Here is a 20,107-nt window from a genome sequence, read left to right as displayed (position 1 = left end):
AAATATAATTCTGGACTATATTGAAGTGCAATTTCCACAACAGAACCTGTTTTTAGCATGCTGAAGGTGCGCTCTGTGAGGCACCGCAGTATTATGAGGAGATCTAATATTGATTTTGATTGATTGATTGAAACTTTTATTAGTAGATTGCACAGTGAAGTACATATTCCGTACAATTGACCACTAAATGGTAACACACGAATACGTTTTTCAACTTGTTTAAGTCGGGGTCCACTTAAATTGATTCATGATACAGATATATACTATTTTCATAATACAGTCATCACACAAGATAATCATCACAATACATAAATTGAATTATTTACATTATTTACAATCCGGGGTGTGGGATATGGATGGGGGGGGGGGGGGGGGGGGGTTAAGTTTGGTTGGTATCAACACTTCAGTCATCAACAATTGCATCATCAGAGAAATTGACATTGGAACAGTGTAGGTCTGACTTTGTACATATACATAGCAAGTATTGGACAGAGAGAGAGAGATCAGAAATTATAAGAAAAAGTGACTACATGTGATGATTGTTTACATTTGATTATTTACAATCCGAGGAGGTATGATGAGGAAGGGAGGGTGTTAGTTTAGGGTTGAAGTTGCCTGGAGGTGTTCTTTTAGTGCGGTTTTGAAGGAGGATAGAGATGCCCTTTCTTTTACACCTGTTGGGAGTGCATTCCACATTGATGTGGCATAGAAAGAGAATGAGTTAAGACCTTTGTTAGATCGGAATCTGGGTTTAACGTGGTAAGTGGAGCTCCCCCTGGTGTTGTGGTTATGGCGGTCTTTTACGTTAAGGAAGTAGTTTGACATGTACTTCGGTATCAGGGAGGTGTAGCCGATTTTATAGACAAGGCTCAGTGCAAGTTGTTTTACTCTGTCCTCCACCCTGAGCCAGCCCACTTTGGAGAAGTGGATAGGAGTGAGGTGTGATCTGGGGTGGAGGTCTAGAAGTAATCTGACTAGTGATGTTTGGAGTCTAGATTTGAGGGTTTTGGAGGTGCTAGGGTACCAGGAGGTGAATGCGTAATCGAAAAAGGGTTGAACGAGAGTTCCCGCCAGAATCTTCATGGTGCTTTTGTTGACCAGAGAGGAGATTCTATAGAGAAATCTCGTTCGTTGGTTGACCTTTTTGATTGCCTTGGTTGCCATTTTATCACAGGAAAGATTAGCCTCTAGAATGGAACCTAGGTACTGTAGGTGACCTCATCCTTCCTGGCGATAACAATGTCACCCACTTTTATAGTGAAGTCACTGACTTTCTTAAGGTTGATGTGGGACCAGGGCCGGCCCGTGGCATAGGCCGTATAGGCAAATGCTAAGGGCGCCGTCCATCAGGGGGCGCCACGCCAGTGCCACAAATGTTGGAGAAAAAAAAAAAAAATTGGTACTATTATTTCTAAATACAAAAAATAATCCCACGTTAATTAAAATGCAAAGTAAAGCCTATATAATAGAAATATTATTTGTTACAACATTACGCCCCCCCGCACGGTGCGCCCCATCCCTTCCCGTATCATGACTCTTTTTGGACGTCACCACATCAAAAAATCAACACAAGATGTCAAAACGGCCAAAACTGTCAGGTGCCCAGGGAAGAAAAAAGAGAAAAGAAGAGGAGGAGAAACGAGAAAAAGACAAGAGGTAGCAGGTAGGTAACGTTAGCCTACATGAAATTATTTGTCTGTTACAGAATGTGATAGTAACCTGGCTTTTTAGCATTAAGCTAATGTTACATGATTCGGCAATTGCTAATCAATAAATAGCTAGTTCTGTTTTAACGTCGGGTTAATATTGTGGAGGGGGCTAAATTGTTATGGAAAATAATAATGTAACGTTAGGTAATTACAGTACTCCCACCTTACATTCCTCAGGGACATTTGTATTAGATCTTTTAAGCAGGTGTTTTTTGTTTACATTGTTATTGCCTTCTGGTTAGCTAATGTTTGCCCTGCAGGTAATAGTCACTTTTCCACCCCTTTATATATTAGTTATAGTTGTAAGCCTAGTTGTTAAAGTGCACATCATTATTGTAAATTAAGCAATATGTATGTAAAAAATATTGTATTTCATATATTTATTTTTTATTTTTTGCATTCATTTATTTATTCATATTTTTTTTTATCTTGTTAACTATTCTGATTGTTAATTTGCTTTCTTTAAGTAAAAAAAAAAGGTCAAAGACAAAGCTATTCGGTTTGTTGTGAGTATATACACTTCACTGCCGATGTGGGGGGGCGCCACCTAAAATCTTGCCTAGGGCGCCAGATTGGTTAGGGCCGGGCCTGTGTGGGACCCAAACAGGATGAATTCCGTTTTACCTAAGTGTATGGATAGCTTGTTGTCAGCGAGCCAGGTGCAAGTTCTACAGAGTTCAGCACTGAGAATTTTCTCCACCTGTGACTTGTCCTTATCTGATACCAGCAGGGCCGAGTCATCCGCAAACAAAAACAATTCACAGTCGCATGCTGATGACATGTCGTTTATGTATATTAGGAACAGTAAAGGTCTCAATATATTGCCTTGGGGGACTCCACAGCTCACTGGGGGGGGGGGGGGACGACACGGTGCCGTTCACCTCTACCACCTGTTCCCTTCCCTCCAAGTAAGATTGCATCCAGCTCGATGAGGTTTTATCAAATCCGATTGCTCTGAGTTTATCCAACAGTATAGTGTGGTTAACGGTGTCAAAGGCCTTCTGAAGGTCCAGCATGACCATGCCGCAGTATTTGCCCGCGTCCACCTCATGTTTGATGTGGTCGGTCAGATAGAGAAGGCGTGTGTCATGTGATATATCTCCTTTATGAAAAAATTACCACCATTCAAAACGGTCCAAAAATATTGATTCACACACAGACGGATGGTTCTCTTGCCATTGTCTCTTTACAGCCATACTTGCCAACCCTCCTGGATTTTCCGGGAGACTCCCGAAATTCAGCACCTCTCCCGAAAATCTCCCGGGACAAATTTTCTCCCGAAAATCTCCCGAAATTCAGGCAGAGCTGGAGGCCACGCCTCCTCCAGCTCCATGGGACCTGAGTGATGTGTTGACAGCCTATTCACAACATTGCAGTAAACAGCAATGTTGTGACACTTTTAAACAGGACAATACTGCCATCTACTGTACATGCATATGTGACCCACCCATAATGTGTCACATTTTTGTGTTGATTTATTTATTTTATTTTGTAGTTTGAATTCGTTTTTGGAGCTGTCATTACACGTTTATCAGTATTCACATTGGTCAGTAGGGGGCAGTAGGGCGTTTCTTCCCAATTGAATGCTATCACCTGCAGACCGAAAGTGTCTTGTCATTCTGATGAGCGCGACCAGTCTGTGAACAATTGAAACGTCCTGTGTGCTTTTTCCTCCTGTATAACAGGTTAGTTTTGGTGAATCAACTCACTGAATAATATCCATGTGATCTTTATAAGTTTAAGTACACATTCTGATGGTGGAGCCTAACTCTAAAGTGTTTGTGAGTTGTAGTTTGTATTTGTGAATGAATCCAGTGCGCAGCTGCAGTAATCAATACAAAAAGGCGACGTGAGTGCGCAATGTTTATATAGGAACTTCTGATCCTAATTCAGACTCCCAAATTAGAGCTCCCGTTTTCTTATTGATTTTATAATGTATATTTGTATAATGTGTGTGTTCTGAAATAGTGACAGAGAATAGAACAAGGATGGCCAATTCAACCCTTAACTCAACAATGTGTAGAAGAGTGTTATGTGTGTGTATATGTGTAAATAAATGAACACTGAAATTCAAGTATTTCTTTATATATATATATATATATATATATATATATATATATATATATATATATATATATATATATATATATGTAATAAAATATATATATATATATAGCTAGAATTCACTGAAAGTCAAGTATTTCTTATATATATATATATATATATATATATATATATATATATATATATATATATATATATATATATATATATATATATCTTAACCACGCCCCCAACCACGCCCCCCACCCCACCCCCGACCATGCCCCCCACCCCCACCTCCCACCTCCCGAAATCGGAGGTCTCAAGGTTGGCAAGTATGCTTTACAGCTCCACTCCCTTCTCACAGCCATTTGTGCATAACTGTATCAGTTTTCACGTAGATTTCAAACATGCTAATTGTAAACAGGTGGGTGCCATGATTGGGTATAAAAGCAGCTTCCATGAAATGCTCAGTCATTCATAAACAAGGATGGGGCGAGAGTCACCACTTTATGAACAAATGCATGAGCAAATTGTCGAACAGTTTAAGAACAGCATTTCTCAACGAGCTATTGCAAGGAATTTAGGGATTTCACCATCTACGGTCCGTAATATCATCAAAAGTTTGCCCCTGTGCCAACTTTATGAAATGTGTTGATGCCATTAAATTCTAAGTTAATGATTATTTGCACCAAAAAAAATAAGTTTCTCAGTTCAAACATTAAGTATCTTGTCTTTGCAGTCTATTCAATTGAATATAAGTTGAAAAGGATTTGCAAATCATTGTATTCTGTTTTTATTTACAAATTACACAACGTGCCAACTTCACTGGTTTTGGGTTTTGTATATTCTGTGCTAAAATAGTCCATTGTGATGTACTGTACTGGAGGTTTATGAGATTTATCTTCTAATATGTTTACAATCAACTGAATGCCCCCCAATTCCCTTCCATAGTCACCCTTTATTGAATATCCAAACCTATTCATACTTTAATTTTTATTGATGTTAATATTATCATGTAATAATGGAGATAAATGCAATCTTGAAAAAGATGGTATTCACTAAATTGCTTTAAAGAGATTTATGAGAAAATATATATAAGTAGGATGAAAAGGTAAACTGTTGAATAAACATATTTTGCAAGCTGCAGTATTAAAACAAAAACAAATTGAAATATGACAACACAAGGACATGTTCTGTGCCCAGGTGGTCCGGCAGATGGTCGGCTTTTCCCCGGGGACCAGCTTGTGAAAATCAATAATGTCGCTGTCGATGATCTGACCTCTGAGCAAGCTGCAGAAATAATCAGGTCAACACTTCATTTGTGTACACAAGCATCAACATACACACCTAACACCCATCATTAAGGAGTCTTTGAAATGTATCTAAACAGCTGCTCTCCCTTTTGTTTCAGAGAGTGTGAAGATACTTTATCTGTGACAATTCTCCGAACAATGCTGGTAAGTCACAATGTCTAAACTATCACCAAGTTTGAGTCCTTGTAGCACTCGGGGTATTCAACTCCATTGATGTGTACATTCCATATAACATTGGTAGTTCCAAACAAAGTCTGTTCAGTGGCAGACGTTCAAAGAGATTGGAATAGTTGAGTTGTGTTGAATTAAGTTGTGTTTATTTGGAACATGCATGCACACAACATGATACATCACAATTTCCAGTTCCTCTATTCAACATGTTCGAAAAGGAGTAGGAAGAAGCAGAGCTTATTTAATCCTACTAGGGCTGCAGCTAACGATTATTTTTCTATCGATTAATCTATAGATTATTTTTTTTTCGATTAATCGGTTAATCTATAGATTATTTTTTCGATTAATCTATAGATTATTTTTCCTTTTACCAATTTTTTTTTTATTTAAAATGAAGAGGAAAAAATAAATGTAGGCCAGTTTTTTCAAAAGGCATGGCTTTTATTTACAAAAAAAAAAGTATGGCCACTCAGTCAACATTGACAACAACATGACAAAATATTCTGTAACAATGTAAACATTTAAAACTTTTAACATTTAACAAAATTAAAAGTAGCTTATTTGCTTTTTAATGTGCAAATATAAAAGTAAACATCCAGTGCAAATCTTAATATTCTGGAATAGTATAAGCATTTCAAAAGTAAAAGTATTGCTTATTTTGCTTTAAAATGTGCAAAAATAAAGATAAACATCCAATACAAAAAAGTGCAAAACGGAAATATTCTGTAACAAGTGTAAACATTTCAACAAAAGTAAAAGTATTGCTTATTTGCTAAAATGTGCAAAAATAAAGCTAAACATCCAATACAAAAAAGTGTACAGTGTAAACATTTCAACAAAAGTAAAAGTATTGCTTATTTTGCTTAATAACACAACAATGATAGTATGATTAAAGTGAAAGTTAATTGTTCGTTTGTACATAGTATATGTAACTGTTAATGTTGTAAAAGGTATTTGCACAACTAATTAACGTTGGCGTTTGTGACACGTCTTGTGCCGTGGGGTTCTTTCAGGACCGACAGACTGAACGCCAGACGGCTTTGCCAGGTTTACAATCTTTTAATTTTACACAAAGTCTTTTCTCTTCCAACTGCGCGGATCGCGCACCTGGGCACGATTGCGGCGCGCCCCGCCTCGCCGCTCGCTCGCCGCCGCCGCCTCTCCACAGCGTTAAAGAGGAGCGCGTCTTTGTAAACACTGAACAGGCACGCCAAACGCGCCTCTCAGAGCGAAACGGTGCTTTAGTTTATGAATTTGCAACGCAGATACAAATGACACATTCATGTTTTTGTGTAATAATGACAACGTACACGCACGCGGACGATTGACTTGTTGATGGTGATGGCAAGAACGCTGTCGGGGGTTTTCTTTTCAAATGTTCGTTCATAGCCGTTGTGCTGCTATGATAGGCCATTTCCGCTCGACACAGTGTGCATACAACAACATTATTAGGCCGTTTATTGAAATACTCCCACACTTTTGACGACTTTTGGCGTGCTTTTTTCCCCTCGCTCGCATCGTCTGCTTTGCGCTCCGCCATGACAGTAAAGTAGAGTGACGTAAATATGCGACGCGCCGACGCACAAAAACGGCGTCGACATATTTACGTAACCGATGACGTCGACTACGTCGACGCGTCGTTTCAGTCTTAAATCCTACCCCGTTTGCTTTGCATAGCAGTTGCTCAAACTTTTGTTCACTTCCTGTTATCAATGTATTCACTATATACTCCATACGTAATAACAATAAAAATGAATAAATAAATAATAATTAGTGAGCATATATATGGTGAGATAAGTAAGATTATCTTGACAATGAATGGATGGATGAAATATATTCAGAATGTTTATCATGGTTCTTCTTCTTTGTACTTTGTAAACACTTTAAGTTTGAAGAGTTTCTTGAAGTGGATCATATTAGTTAGGGGTGTGACGGTGTATTTGTATTAAACCGTTTCGGTACGGGGGTTTCGGTCCGGTTCGGAGGTGTACCGAACGAGTTTCCACACGGACATATTAAGTAGCGCACCGCACGTTGTGTAAACAATGCACACTGAGGCACAACACACGGCATGCTAGCAACGACCGGGCTACGACAACATGTAAAAGCCAGAGCTGGAAGACCCTCCTGCCTCGTTAAGACCTTCCGTTTGGGAACACTTCGGTGCGATACCACAATGGAGGACGGAGGTTTGGCGACATTGTTCAGCAGCTGCTTCTGACAACACGTCAAACATGCTAACCCATTTGAAGCGTCACCAATGCATTCAAGCAGCCTCTCCTCGGCGAGTCAGGCAGGGCTAAAGCAATAACAAATGTTTTTATAGCAGCAGATTTAAGTCCATATAGCATTAAGAACTAGATTTTGACCCACTTCTATGGTGGAAGAACAATAAGCCCATATATCCTCTTATTGCCAAGTTAGCCAGGCTGGGGGGGGGGGGGGGGAGAAATTTAATCTGAGGCTGAGTTGATTTGAAACTGTTTTAATGTTGCACTTTTTATATGTAGAAGAAAAGTTTTGTCATTTTATTTAATCAGAGCAACAACTTGAGGCAGTTTAATGTTGATTAACATGGATCCCGATTTAAACAACTTTCATTATAATATTAGTACATTGTTTGATTTCTTTGCTTAATCCATTCCACAATTGAATTCCACATAATGACATACTGAAGGTCTTAAGTGTTGTACGTGTGTACAAATGTTTTAAATTACATTTTTCTCTAAGATTATATTTCTCCTCTTTTGTTGAGAGGAATTGTTGTATATTCTTGGGTAGCAGGTTATAGTTTGCTTTGTGTATAATTTTAGATGTTTGTGAAATTCACTATGTCGTGGAAATTCAGTATTTTCGATTCGATGAATAAAGGGTTTGTATGTTCTCTATATCCAATATTATGTATTATTATAACTGATCTTTTTTGTAACACCTTTAATGAATGAAGTGTACTTTTGTAGTTATTTCCCCATATTTCTACACAGTAACTCAGATATGGTAACACTAGCGAGCAGTAGAGAATATGAAGTGATTGTTGGTCTAGAACATGTTTTGCTTTATTCATTATTGACGTGTTTCTTGCTCATTTATGTTGTATATTTTTTACATGAGATTTCCAGTTCAATTCATCATCAATCATCATACCTAGAAATGTGGTTTCATTTACTCTTTCAATAGTTGATTTATCAATTTGCATGGTTGACGATCCGTTATCTTTCTTTGGCAGATGATTTTAAAACCAATTTGTATGTGAGCTGCTTTAATTTTAATATTAAAATAGACCGAATTGTGTATGATTGTGTTACTATACTGATGCTGAAAACAAAAGCCAAGTCAGTCTGCATCATAATAAACAATATCAGATGTATAATACACACAGTACATTGTTCTACATACATACATATCTTAGGGGTGTGATGAAAAATGATATTGGGTTCACAAGATCAAGACGGGATTTTAACAAAGTTAAGGAAAGCCGCCGTGTAGAGTGGTATATTTGGGACAATTCCTAAGGCCCCTGAAAAAAAAAATGAAAAAAAAGGCCCCTGACTGGCTGGTGTTGAGTGGGGCCGGGGGCTTTATCATTTGGCCCAGAATTCCCGACAGCGCCTCTGATTTTAAGAAAAGTACCGTATTTTCCGGACTATAAGGCGCAATGATTCCCGGGCGCGGCCACCGCAGCTGCTCACTGCTCCCCTCACCTCACAGAGGGTGATCAAGGGTGATGGGTCAAATGCAGAGAATAATTTCACCACACCGAGTGTGTGTGTGACAATCATTGGTACTTTAACTTAACTTAACTTAAAATCTTTTTTTTCCCTCAAAACTCGACAGTGCGCCTTATAACCTGGTATAAGGAATAAGTTTGGTTGAGCTTACCCACCTCAAAGCTATTTTATTTGGTACATAGTGTAATGATAAGTGTGACCAGTAGATGGCAGTGAAACATAAGAGATAAGTGTAGGCTGCACTATGATGGGTCTCCAACATTTTGAAAGTTCAAATGAAAATATAGAACATTACACACGACGCTCAAAATCTATCCAAAATGTTTTAGTACGACTTTGGTAAGCTATGAAGCCGCGCCGCTTGATGTGCTTCAACATAGGAGTATTATTATGGTGTGTATAAGGTAAGACATTATCCGGCGATTTGTTTCGCAATATTATGCAAAGGCAACTTTTCTTACCTTCTGGTACCTGCTGATCTGTATTTGGGATCTGCATAAGTCCTGAAAATTTGCGCGCGTCCGCCTTTGTATTCTGTGGCGACACCTTAGTCAATAAGCTTCTTATTTCTCTCTATCTTCTTGTAATGGGACATTCATCCTCCGCTGTTGCCATTTCTAACATCAAGTAGTGTAAAGTTCTTACTTATATCTGTCAGCAAACTCGCCATGAAAGCGCTAAAACATACCGGCAGAGGTGGGTAGAGTAGCCAGAAATTGTACTCAAGTAAGAGTACTGTTACTTTAGAGATTTATTACTCAAGTAAAAGTAAGGAGTAGTCACCCAAATATTTACTTGAGTAAAAGTAAAAAGTATGTTGTGAAAAAACTACTCAAGTACTGAGTAACTGATGAGTAACATACACACACATATCATATATATATATATATATATATATATATATATATATATATATATATATATATATATATATATATATATATATATATATATATATATATATATATATATATATACATATATACATATATATATACATATACATATACATATATATACACACACATATATATATATACAGTATATAATTTATATTTATTTATTTTGCCGTTTTTGTTTACATGTTAAATGTGTTTTAATGAATATACATGCATGTTTAACACATATAGATTCCTTTCTTTCATGAAGACAAGAATATAAGTTGGTGTATTACCTGATTCTGATGACTTGCATTGATTGTAATCAGACAGTAGTGCTGATAGCGTCCACGTTTTCAAATGGAGGAGAAAAAAAGTTCCTCCTTTCTGTCTAATACCACATGAAAGTGGTTGGTTTTTGGCACCTTATTTGTCCAGCTTCCATATTCGTTTTTATACACTTTACAAGAAATACATTGGCGGCAAACTCCGTAGCTTGCTAGCTTGTTTGCGCTGGCTTTCGGAGACTCTTGTTTTGAAAGCGCAGGAGCGATGGAGCGGCACGTTTATTGTGAAGACAGGAACTGTGCAGTCAGTCTTTATGCTTTTGACAGGATGTATGTTTGAAATAAAAAAGGGTCTTTTTTTCTTCACACTTTTGATTGATTGATTGAAACTTTTATTAGTAGATTGCACAGTACAGTATATATTCCGTACAATTGACCACTAAATGGTAACACCCGAATAAGTTTTTCAACTTGTTTAAGTCAGGTCATGTGACCACCTGGCTCTGTTTGATTGGTCCAACGTCACCAGTGACTGCATCTGATTGGTGGAACGGAGTGAACGTCACCAGTGACTGTATTTGTTGAAACGCAGGCACTATGAAGGTCTGTCTGACAGACCAAAACAAACAAAGCGTGCATCAACAGATCGATAAAAATTAGTAGCGAGTAGCGAGCTGAATGTAGATAAAAGTAGCGGAGTAAAAGTAGCGTTTCTTCTCTATAAATATACTCAAGTAAAAGTAAAAGTATGTTGCATTAAAACTACTCTTAGAAGTACAATTTATCCCAAAAGTTACTCAAGTAGATGTAACGGAGTAAATGTAGCGCGTTACTACCCACCTCTGCATACCAGTGTAGTGAGTTTACAATATTCACCCAAGGAACTTTAGTTATTAGAGAGCTTCGGTTGGACGGTTTTTCACGGGACACATTTCAGGTGTTGTTTCCGGATGAGGAGATGCTGCTCCGTTATTGATTGAAGTAAAGTCTAAATGTCATTAAAACAGTTAGCTCCATCTTTTGACACTTCTTCCACTCCCGTCCTTGCACGCTACACCGCTACAACAAAGATGACGGGGAGAAGACGCTGTCGAAGGTGAGCCACGTAAATAAGACCGCCCACAAAATGTCGCATCCTGAAGCGACTGTCAGAAAGCGGCTTGAAGATGATCCGTAAAACATCATCTATGCAACATTTTGACCAAAGAACCACCATCACATGTTATGTAGACCACAAGGAAGTGTTTTACATTAAGAAAAAAATAAAATAATACAACTTCTTTATGCGCCCTATAATCTGTTGCGCCTTTTGTATGAAAATAGACCTGACTAGACCCGCTCATCGGCAGTGCGCCTTATAATCTGGTGCGCCCTATGGTCCGGAAAATACGGTACTCCTAAAACAACGTATCAGTCAGGTATCATACTGCCCCATGACCAAGGTCATACACTATATGGGGCGCCAGCAACTTCAGGGTTGCAGGTTCGATCCCCGCTTCCGCCATCCTAGTCACTGCCGTTGTGTCCTTGGACCAGACACTTTACCCACCTGCTCCCAGTGCCACCCACACTGGTTTAAAAATGTAACTTAGATATTGGGTTTCACAATGTAAAGCGCTTTGAGTCACTTAAGAAAAGTGCTATATAAATATAATTCACTTCACTATATCTCTAATAATTTTGGCAATTTGGACACATTCTGTGTATGTGGGGTTGGATGCATGGTTGGTATACAAGTGTCTAGGTACTGCTTTTTAATCAGTATGTCAGAAGCAGATTTATGCGTTAGGTGAATGAGATCACTAAATATATGTGAGTGAACTTCAATAAATCTCTTTTGTGCCTCCGCTGATGGAAGCAACTTCCCTCCTTGATTCATAGCACTCAACTGATAGTTATCGATGTGAATCTTTAAGTGATCATGAGCATTTATACAAAATTTAAAAAAATGTTTTTTTAATTTAAGACAATTTTACTTCTCAGACCACCACCTCAATTGACATATTTAACATTAAAGCAAAACGCAACAAAAATGCCACAAAAACGGTGAAATATGAATGCAAAGGGTAAAAAACACCTACGATCTGATATAAAATCACTTTTCTGCGGATCATGGTTGTAAAATTCTGCTTCCGCGTCTGTCCTGGACACCCATGTTTCAGGCTGACTGCTCTGGAAACAAACCCTGCCTACACTGCCTGGTGCCTCGTCTGAGCTGCTGTGACGTAGATTAACCATTCATCCATCCATCCATCTTCTTCCGCTTATCCGAGGTCGGGTCGCGGGGGCAGCAGCTTAAGCAGGGAAGCCCAGACTTCCCTTTCCCCAGCCACTTCGTCCAGCTCCTCCCGGGGGACCCCGAGGCGTTCCCAGGCCAGCCGGGAGAGATAGTCTTCCCAGCGTGTCCTGGGTCTTCCCCGTGGCCTCCTACCGGTCGGACGTGCCCGAAACACCTTCCTAGGGAGGCGTTCGGGTGGCATCCTGACCAGATGCCCGAACCACCTCATCTGGCTCCTCTCGATGTGGAGGAGCAGCGGCTTTACTTTGAGCTCCCCCCGGATGACAGAGCTTCTCACCCTATCTCTAAGGGAGAGCCCCGCCACTCGGCGGAGGAAACTCATTTCGGCCGCTTGTACCCGTGATCTTGTTCTTTCGGTCATGACCCAAAGCTCATGACCATAGGTGAGGATGGGAACGTAGATCGACCGGTAAATCGAGAGCTTTGCCTTCCGGCTCAGCTTCTTCTTCACCACAACGGATCGATACAGCGTCCGCATTACTGAAGACGCCGCACCGATCCGCCTGTCGATCTCACGATCCACTCCTCCCCCACTCCTGAACAAGACTCCGAGGTACTTGAACTTCTCCACTTGGGGCAAGATCTCCTCCCCAACCCGGAGATTAACCTAATAGCTCATTTATCATTTAAAAGTGGAGATTTCAACCATTGAAGTACAAACCCCAACACCAGTGAAGTTGGCACGTTGTGTAAATGGTAAATAAAAACAGAATACGATGATTTGCAAATCCTTTTCAACCTATATTCAATTGAATAGACTGCAAAGACAAGATTTTTAATGTTCGAACCGGAAAACTTTATTTTTTAACTCATTTGGAATTTGATGCCTGCAACATGTTTCAAAAAAACTGGAACAACATAACATACATAAGTAACAAACAGCATAATAACACTAACACTAACCACGTTAAACCCAGATTCCAAACTAACAAAGGTCTTAACTCATTCTCTTTCTATGCCACTTCAATATGGAATCCACTCCCAACAGGTGTAAAATAAAGGGCATCTCTATCCTCCTTCAAAACCGCACTAAAAGAACACCTCCAGGCAACTACAACCCTAAACTAACACCCTCCTTTCCACATAATACCTCTTCAGATTGTAAATAATCAAATGTAGACATTTTTTCTTATACTTTCTGATCTCTCTCTCTGTGTCCACTACTTGCTATACATATCCTACCAAGTCAGTCCTACACTGTTTCAATATCCCACATCCCGGGTTGTAAATAATTCGATGTATATACTCTGATGATTATCTTGTGTGATGACTGTATTATGATGTTAGTATATATTTGATAGTATATATCTGTATCATGAATCAGTGGACGCCGACTTAAACAAGTTGAAAAACTTATTGGGGTGTTACCATTTAGTGGTCAATTGTACAGAATATGTACTGTACTGTGCAATCTACTAATAAAAGTTTCAATCAATCAATCAACAACATAGCTGTAAAGCTGGCTTCACCTAAGGAAGGCACACGTGACATACACAGAGCCTAACCAGGCAGATTTGAATTGTTGTTTTGGGCAGTAGACGGGATCTTTGATCCAATACACAACTTACATTTAACTAAAATGTTCTTTTCTTTGTGCTCGACAAAAGAAAAGAAGTGAGAATATCTCATACTTGCCAACCCTCCCGAATTTCAGTGCCTCTCCCCGGGACAACCATTCTCCCAGATTTCTGCCGATTTCCAGCCGGACTTAAGGCACGCCCCTCCAGGTCCGTGCGGACCTGAGTGAGGACAGCCTGTCGTCACGTCCGCTTGGCCAACCAAAAAGTAACCACAGAACACTATACCGTATAGTCGTATAGTGTTCTGTGGTTACTTTTTGGTTGGCCAACGGTTTACGTTGTATTGCGCACCCCCCTCCCCTCCCCTCCCCACACCCACACACACACAGAGAGAGCGCAGAGGAAGAATCAGAAGCATGTCATTGCTTCGCTGCCATAAAACACGATCAGATCCTCAGTTTCTAGCCGATACTACATAAAAAATAACGTAAAATAACGCAGTAACGCATCATGTAGTAACGGTAACTGAGTTACTGAATATAAAAAACAACGCTAGTTACCGCCGAAACTAACGGCGTTACAGTAACGCGTTACTTTGTAACGCGTTAGTCCCAACACTGGTCACATGTATGCAAGCTGATTGGTCGATATGATTCGCACTTAATTGGGTCTTTATCTTTTTTTGGTGGAACAGAGATTGAGGCTTTGGGCATTGATGCAGGGAGCTTTTTCTGTTTAAGCAATTCTGTGTAGACAGAGCCAAGGAGTCAATTTACTGGCAAAAGTCTTATACAATTCAATAGGGTAATCATCTGGGCCTGCTGCTTTTCTATTTTTCATTAGTTTAATTGCTTTGCCAATTTCAGTTTCAGATATTGGCTTTTCTAGGCTAGACTTATGTTAGTCACTTAGGGTGGGCAGGTCTAGATTTTTTACAAAATTATTTGCCTGACTACTCTCCGAGCTGTATAGGGAGGAGTAAAAATGTTTGAACTGTTACTGTTTGTTGATGTCTTTTGTGTCTGATTTAATGGTGCCATCAGTGGCTTTTATTTTAGTGATATTGTTGGCAGCCGAGAATTTGCGTAACTGATGAGAAAGCAACCTACTCGCACGTTCTCCCTGTCCGTGGTGGCTGTGTCTTGATTTTAAAACTTTCTATGAAGCTTTTTGACCTGCTCTTGTTCAGTTGAGACCTGTATTCCATCATCTGACCCCTCAAGTACACGTTTAGTGTTTCCCATAAAATAAACACGTTGGTATTTGGCAGCTGGTTAGTTTCAAGAAAAAAGTCAAACTGAGATTAAATAAAGTTAACAAAGTATTTTTCTGCTAAGAGTGTAGGATTGAGACACCAGTTGTTTTGTTCTGGAGCCAAAAGCTCCATGATGACTGGTGAGTGGTGACTACATTATCATATTTGCACATTTTAACAAGTGGAAAGGGGTCATGTCTTGGTGATCGTGTTTAGTTTGGCTATGTTCTGTTTGGTTTTTGCACTCTGTCAGTTTCTGTTTTTTCACTCCCTGTTTTGTTTCCATGACTACCAATCAGTTCACCTGTCCTCACGACTCACGCACCTGAGTCATTTGAACTCACGCACCTGTTTTCAATCACCACATGACTATTTAAGCCTGTCATTTTCTGCTGGTTGGCCTGGCGACATCACATTCATGCTCTGCACTCTTAACACGCTGCTTACACTGTCCAGGTCATAGTTCATGCTGCTCTTTTCTTGCCACGTAAGTTTTTTGTTTATTCAAGCCACTGTTTTGTACCTCCGCTGTGAGCGCCTTTTGTTTGTTCCTTTTTTCCATAGTTCTGCCTTTGTGCTAGTTTTGTTTTATTAGCCAAGTTTTTTCCCCGCCTTGTGCGCGCCTTTTTTTATACTTTTTATAGTCTATTATTAAATCATGTATTTAACTTCACGCCATGTCCGGGCCAATTATTATGCATTTCGGAAAAACAAACTACGCCAAAGTCCAAGTATTGACAAAAGGAAAAACATCAATCATTGAATATGTCTGATGTGCTGTAGAAAAAAATAAAAACTATTTTTTTTGTACAGCACATTGCCGTTTTGCCACTAAAAACGTCTTAATAATATGAGCATATTTTGAGAGAGAACTCGCTGAGATTTTAGAACGGTCAAGAGAGGGTTGCAGAACTGTATTGAAATTTCTTCCCAATATCAAGTACCGTATTTTCTGGACCATAGGGTGCACCGGATTATAAGGCGCACTGCCGATGAGTCAGGTCTATTTTCATACAAAAGGCGCACCGGGTTATAAGGCGCATTAAAGGGGTCATATATATATATATTTTTTCTAAATGTAAAATCCTTCCTTGTGGTCTACATAACATGTGATGATGGTTCTTTGGTCAAAATGTGGTTCTTTGGTCAAAATGTTGCATAGATTATGTTTTACAGATCATCTTCAAACCGCTTTCGGACAGTCGCTTCAGGATGCGCCGTTTTGTGGGCGGTCTTATTTACGTGGCTCACCTTCGACAGCGTCTTCTCCCCGTCATCTATGTTGTAGCGGTGTAGCGCGCAAGGACGGGAGTGGAAGAAGTGTCAAAAGATGGAGCTAACTGTTTTAATGACATTCAGACTTTACTTCAATCAATAACGCAGCAGCATCTCTTCATCTGTGGCTCACTCGTGCAACAACAACGCCGAAAATGTGTCCTGTGAAAAACCGTCCGACCGGAACTTTCTAATAACTAAAGTTCCTTGGGTGAATAATGTAAACTCACTATACCGGTATGTTTTAGCGCGTTCATGGTGAGTTTACTGACAGATATAAGTAAGAACTTTACACTACTTTATATTACAAATGGCAACAGTGGAGGATTAATGTCCCATAATAAAAAGATAGAGAAAAAGAAGAAGCTTATCGCAGCGCGGACTACAAAGGCAGACACGGGCAAATTTTCAGGACTTATGCAGATCCCAAATACAGATCAGCAGAAACCAGAAGGTAAAAAAGTTGCTTTTGCATAACATTGCGAAACAAAACGCCAGATAATATGTTTTACCTTATACACACACCATAATAATACTCCTTTGTTGAAGCACAGTACAATCCATCAAGCGGTGCAGCTTCATAGCTTACCGAAGTCGTACTAAAACATTTTGATAGATTTTTGAGCGCCGTATGTAATGTTCTATATTTTCAATGGAACATATACAATATTGGTGTTGTTTACTTGAGTCATATTGCAGTCTACCCGTATCTCTTATGTGTGACTGCCATCTACTGGTCATACTTATCATTTCACCATGTACCAAATAAAATAGTTTCAAGGTCGGTAGGCACAACCAAAATGATTCCGTAGATTAGGCGCACCGGGTCATAAGGCGCACTGTCGAGTTTTGTGAAAAGGAAAGGATTTTAAGTGCGCCTTATAGTCCGAACAATATGGTAATGTGTGTCTGAGTCTCGGATACTACTAACCATTTGCTTATATAAATCAGGGTTGTCTCAATTAGGGGCATAAATATCGACTAAGACCACCAGGAAGATATACAGCCTGCCCTGAACGATAACGAAGCACCCGTTTATATCAGCCACTACTTTTGAAGATGCAAACTGCTCGTTTCCCTATCAAAATAGCTGTTCCTCGACACTTGGGAGGTAAATTTGGAAATGGAAGACTTGTGATGCACAACCTCTTTGTAACCTAGAAATGTCTGACGTGCGTAAATGTGTTTCCTGTAGGATTATTACCTCTGCCTTGAGTTTTTTCAGGTGGGAAAAGACTTTGCTTCGCTTTACGGGATGATCGAGTCCTCTCACATTCCATCGTACAAATTTAGTTGATAATCTACTTATCCTGTCTGGGTAGGCCAAGGGAAGGTGGACTCACTGATGTCTACAAAGATTCACTCGGCAGTAGATCCACATCTCTACCTCTGAAGAGAGGGGTGTGGTGGGAGAAAGAGAAAAAGACACAAAAACACAACGAGAGAGAAAAAAACAGCAACACAAAACACATGAAGAACCCTTAATGTACAAACCCCAAAACCAGTGAAATTGTCACGTTGTGTAAATGGTAAATAAAAACAGAATACAATGATTTGCAAATCATTTTCAACTTATATTCAATTGAATAGACTGCAAAGACAAGATATTTAATGTTCAAAATGGTAAACGTTGTTATTGTTTGCAAATGTTAGCTCATTTGGAATTTGATGCCTGCAACATGTTTCAAAAAAACTGGAACAAGTGGCAAAAAAGAGTGAGAAAGTTGAGGAATGCTCATCAAACACTTATTTGGAACATCCCACAGGTGAACCGGCTAATTGGGAACAGGTGGGTGCGATGATTGGGTGTAAAAGCAGCTTCCATGAAATGCTCCGTCATTCACAAATAAGGATGGGGCGAGGGTCACCAATTTGTCTCCCATTGAAAATGTGTGGCGCATTATGAAGCCTAAAATACCACAACAGAGACCTCGGACTGTTGAACAACTTAAGCTGTACATCAAGCAAGAATGGGAAAGAATTCCACCTGAAAAGCTTCAAAAATGTGTCTCCTCAGTACCCAAACGTTTACTGAGTGTTGTTAAAAGGAAAGGCCATGTAACAAAGTGGTAAAAATGCCCCTGTGACAACTTTTTTGCAAGGTGTTGCTGCCATTAAATTCTAAGTTAATGATTATTTGCAAAAAAAAACAACAAGTTTCTCAGTTTTAACATTAAATATCTTGTCATTGCAGTCTATTCAATTGAGTATAAGTTGAAAAGGATTTGCAAACTACTAATTACTAATTACACAACGTGCAAACTTCACTGGTTTTGGGCTTTGTACTTACTGTATTTTCCAGACAATTAAGCACACCGGGATATAAGCCGCACCCACTACATTTTAGAATTTTTCTCTCTCCATATATTAGCCGCACCGACTATAAGCCGCAAATATAAAGGTTGTGAAATGAGTTGTTTACACTGTAGACAGACAAGTAGAATGGTGACTAGTAGACTGAATGGCACGTGTACTTCCGGTTGAAAGCACTAAACCCTACGTGTCAAAGTCAAGGCTCGTGGGCCAGATACGGCCCGCAAATTAATGATCCATGACCCCTGGGATGATATTTGATTAGTATCACAACCAGCCCGCAGGCCACAGCCACCTGCTGCTGTTTTGCACGCACGAATGCGCTAGGAATTTTCAAAATCATAAAAACGGGGTCCCACAGTACATTTTGGGGTGAAAACAAATGATAAATGTATGCATTATCCTGTTATATCTCACATTCTATATTGTGTTTTGGAAAAAGGTTGTCATAAACGTTACTTAATTCATTAAAAAAAATTTAATATAAAAGAAAACACATTTTTATGCATATGTAAATGTATTCAGTTACAAAATTAATTCACTCATGGATCTAAACTGTACCGTTGCCGGTATTTTTTTCTATATTTTTATTGTAATATTTTCAGAATGTGTTTGTTCTATTTTTGGCCAAAGTAAGACAAAGAAAACAATCTGAAGTTGTCTTTATTTTTTAGTTTGAATGCCATGATTTTAATAGTACGGCCCGCGTGTGCACACATTTTCCCCCTAAAATATCTTGTCTTTGCAGTATAACTTTTCTCCAAAAAGTAGCTTGCAGATAGCTACCAAAAAACAAAAGTAGTTAAGCAAGATTTAAACGATCCCACACAGACAAATAAATGTGTCTCGCTTAAATTGCATCAAGGTGATGATTAGCAGCAGGTGAAAAACATAATTACTAATCACCCCTCGGTGATGAAAACAGGCTCAAGCAGCAGTGTGTGTAGCCAGTGCAGGAACAACACAAACAGAACAGGAAGTGGAAAGAAAATAAAAGCACAAGAAAGGAAGTGAACCAAAAACACAGAAAAAAAATACCCCAAATCTATTATATTACATTATATATATTATATTATTTATTATTATTCTTGTCTATTGTGAGCAAACTGTGGTACTGAATTTTCCCCAGGGATCAATAAAGTACTTTCTATTCTATTCTATTCTGAACAAAGAATGGCCTGGCCTAACAGGTCGTAACAGCCACAGATTTATATTCCTTGGACGGCAGCTCTTTAAAATGCTAGATTGTTGGCAACACAATAGTGTGTGATTTACCCATTTTCCCTGCCTGAGCCGTGCCTTGCTAACTAAAT

At 39.2% G+C, this 20,107-nt stretch overlaps 1 protein-coding gene across 2 annotated transcripts in view; it reads left to right on the top strand.

The window, feature by feature from the left end:
* Window positions 1–20,107, top strand: part of frmpd1a (FERM and PDZ domain containing 1a) — a 132,554-nt gene that overhangs the window by 61,555 nt on the left and 50,892 nt on the right. For both annotated transcript variants that reach the window (XM_061988048.2, XM_061988047.2), the window contains exons 5-6: window positions 4,959–5,061; window positions 5,167–5,212. In XM_061988048.2, coding sequence (XP_061844032.2) covers window positions 4,959–5,061; window positions 5,167–5,212 — 149 coding nt within the window. The remainder of the gene's footprint in view (window positions 1–4,958; window positions 5,062–5,166; window positions 5,213–20,107) is intronic.

This window comes from Nerophis lumbriciformis, linkage group LG27 (genome assembly GCF_033978685.3).
Source record: "Nerophis lumbriciformis linkage group LG27, RoL_Nlum_v2.1, whole genome shotgun sequence".
Classification (NCBI taxonomy): Eukaryota; Metazoa; Chordata; class Actinopteri; order Syngnathiformes; family Syngnathidae; genus Nerophis; species Nerophis lumbriciformis.
The sequence above is the reverse complement of the archived record's forward strand: the minus strand, read 5'-3'. Positions and strand labels throughout refer to the sequence as shown.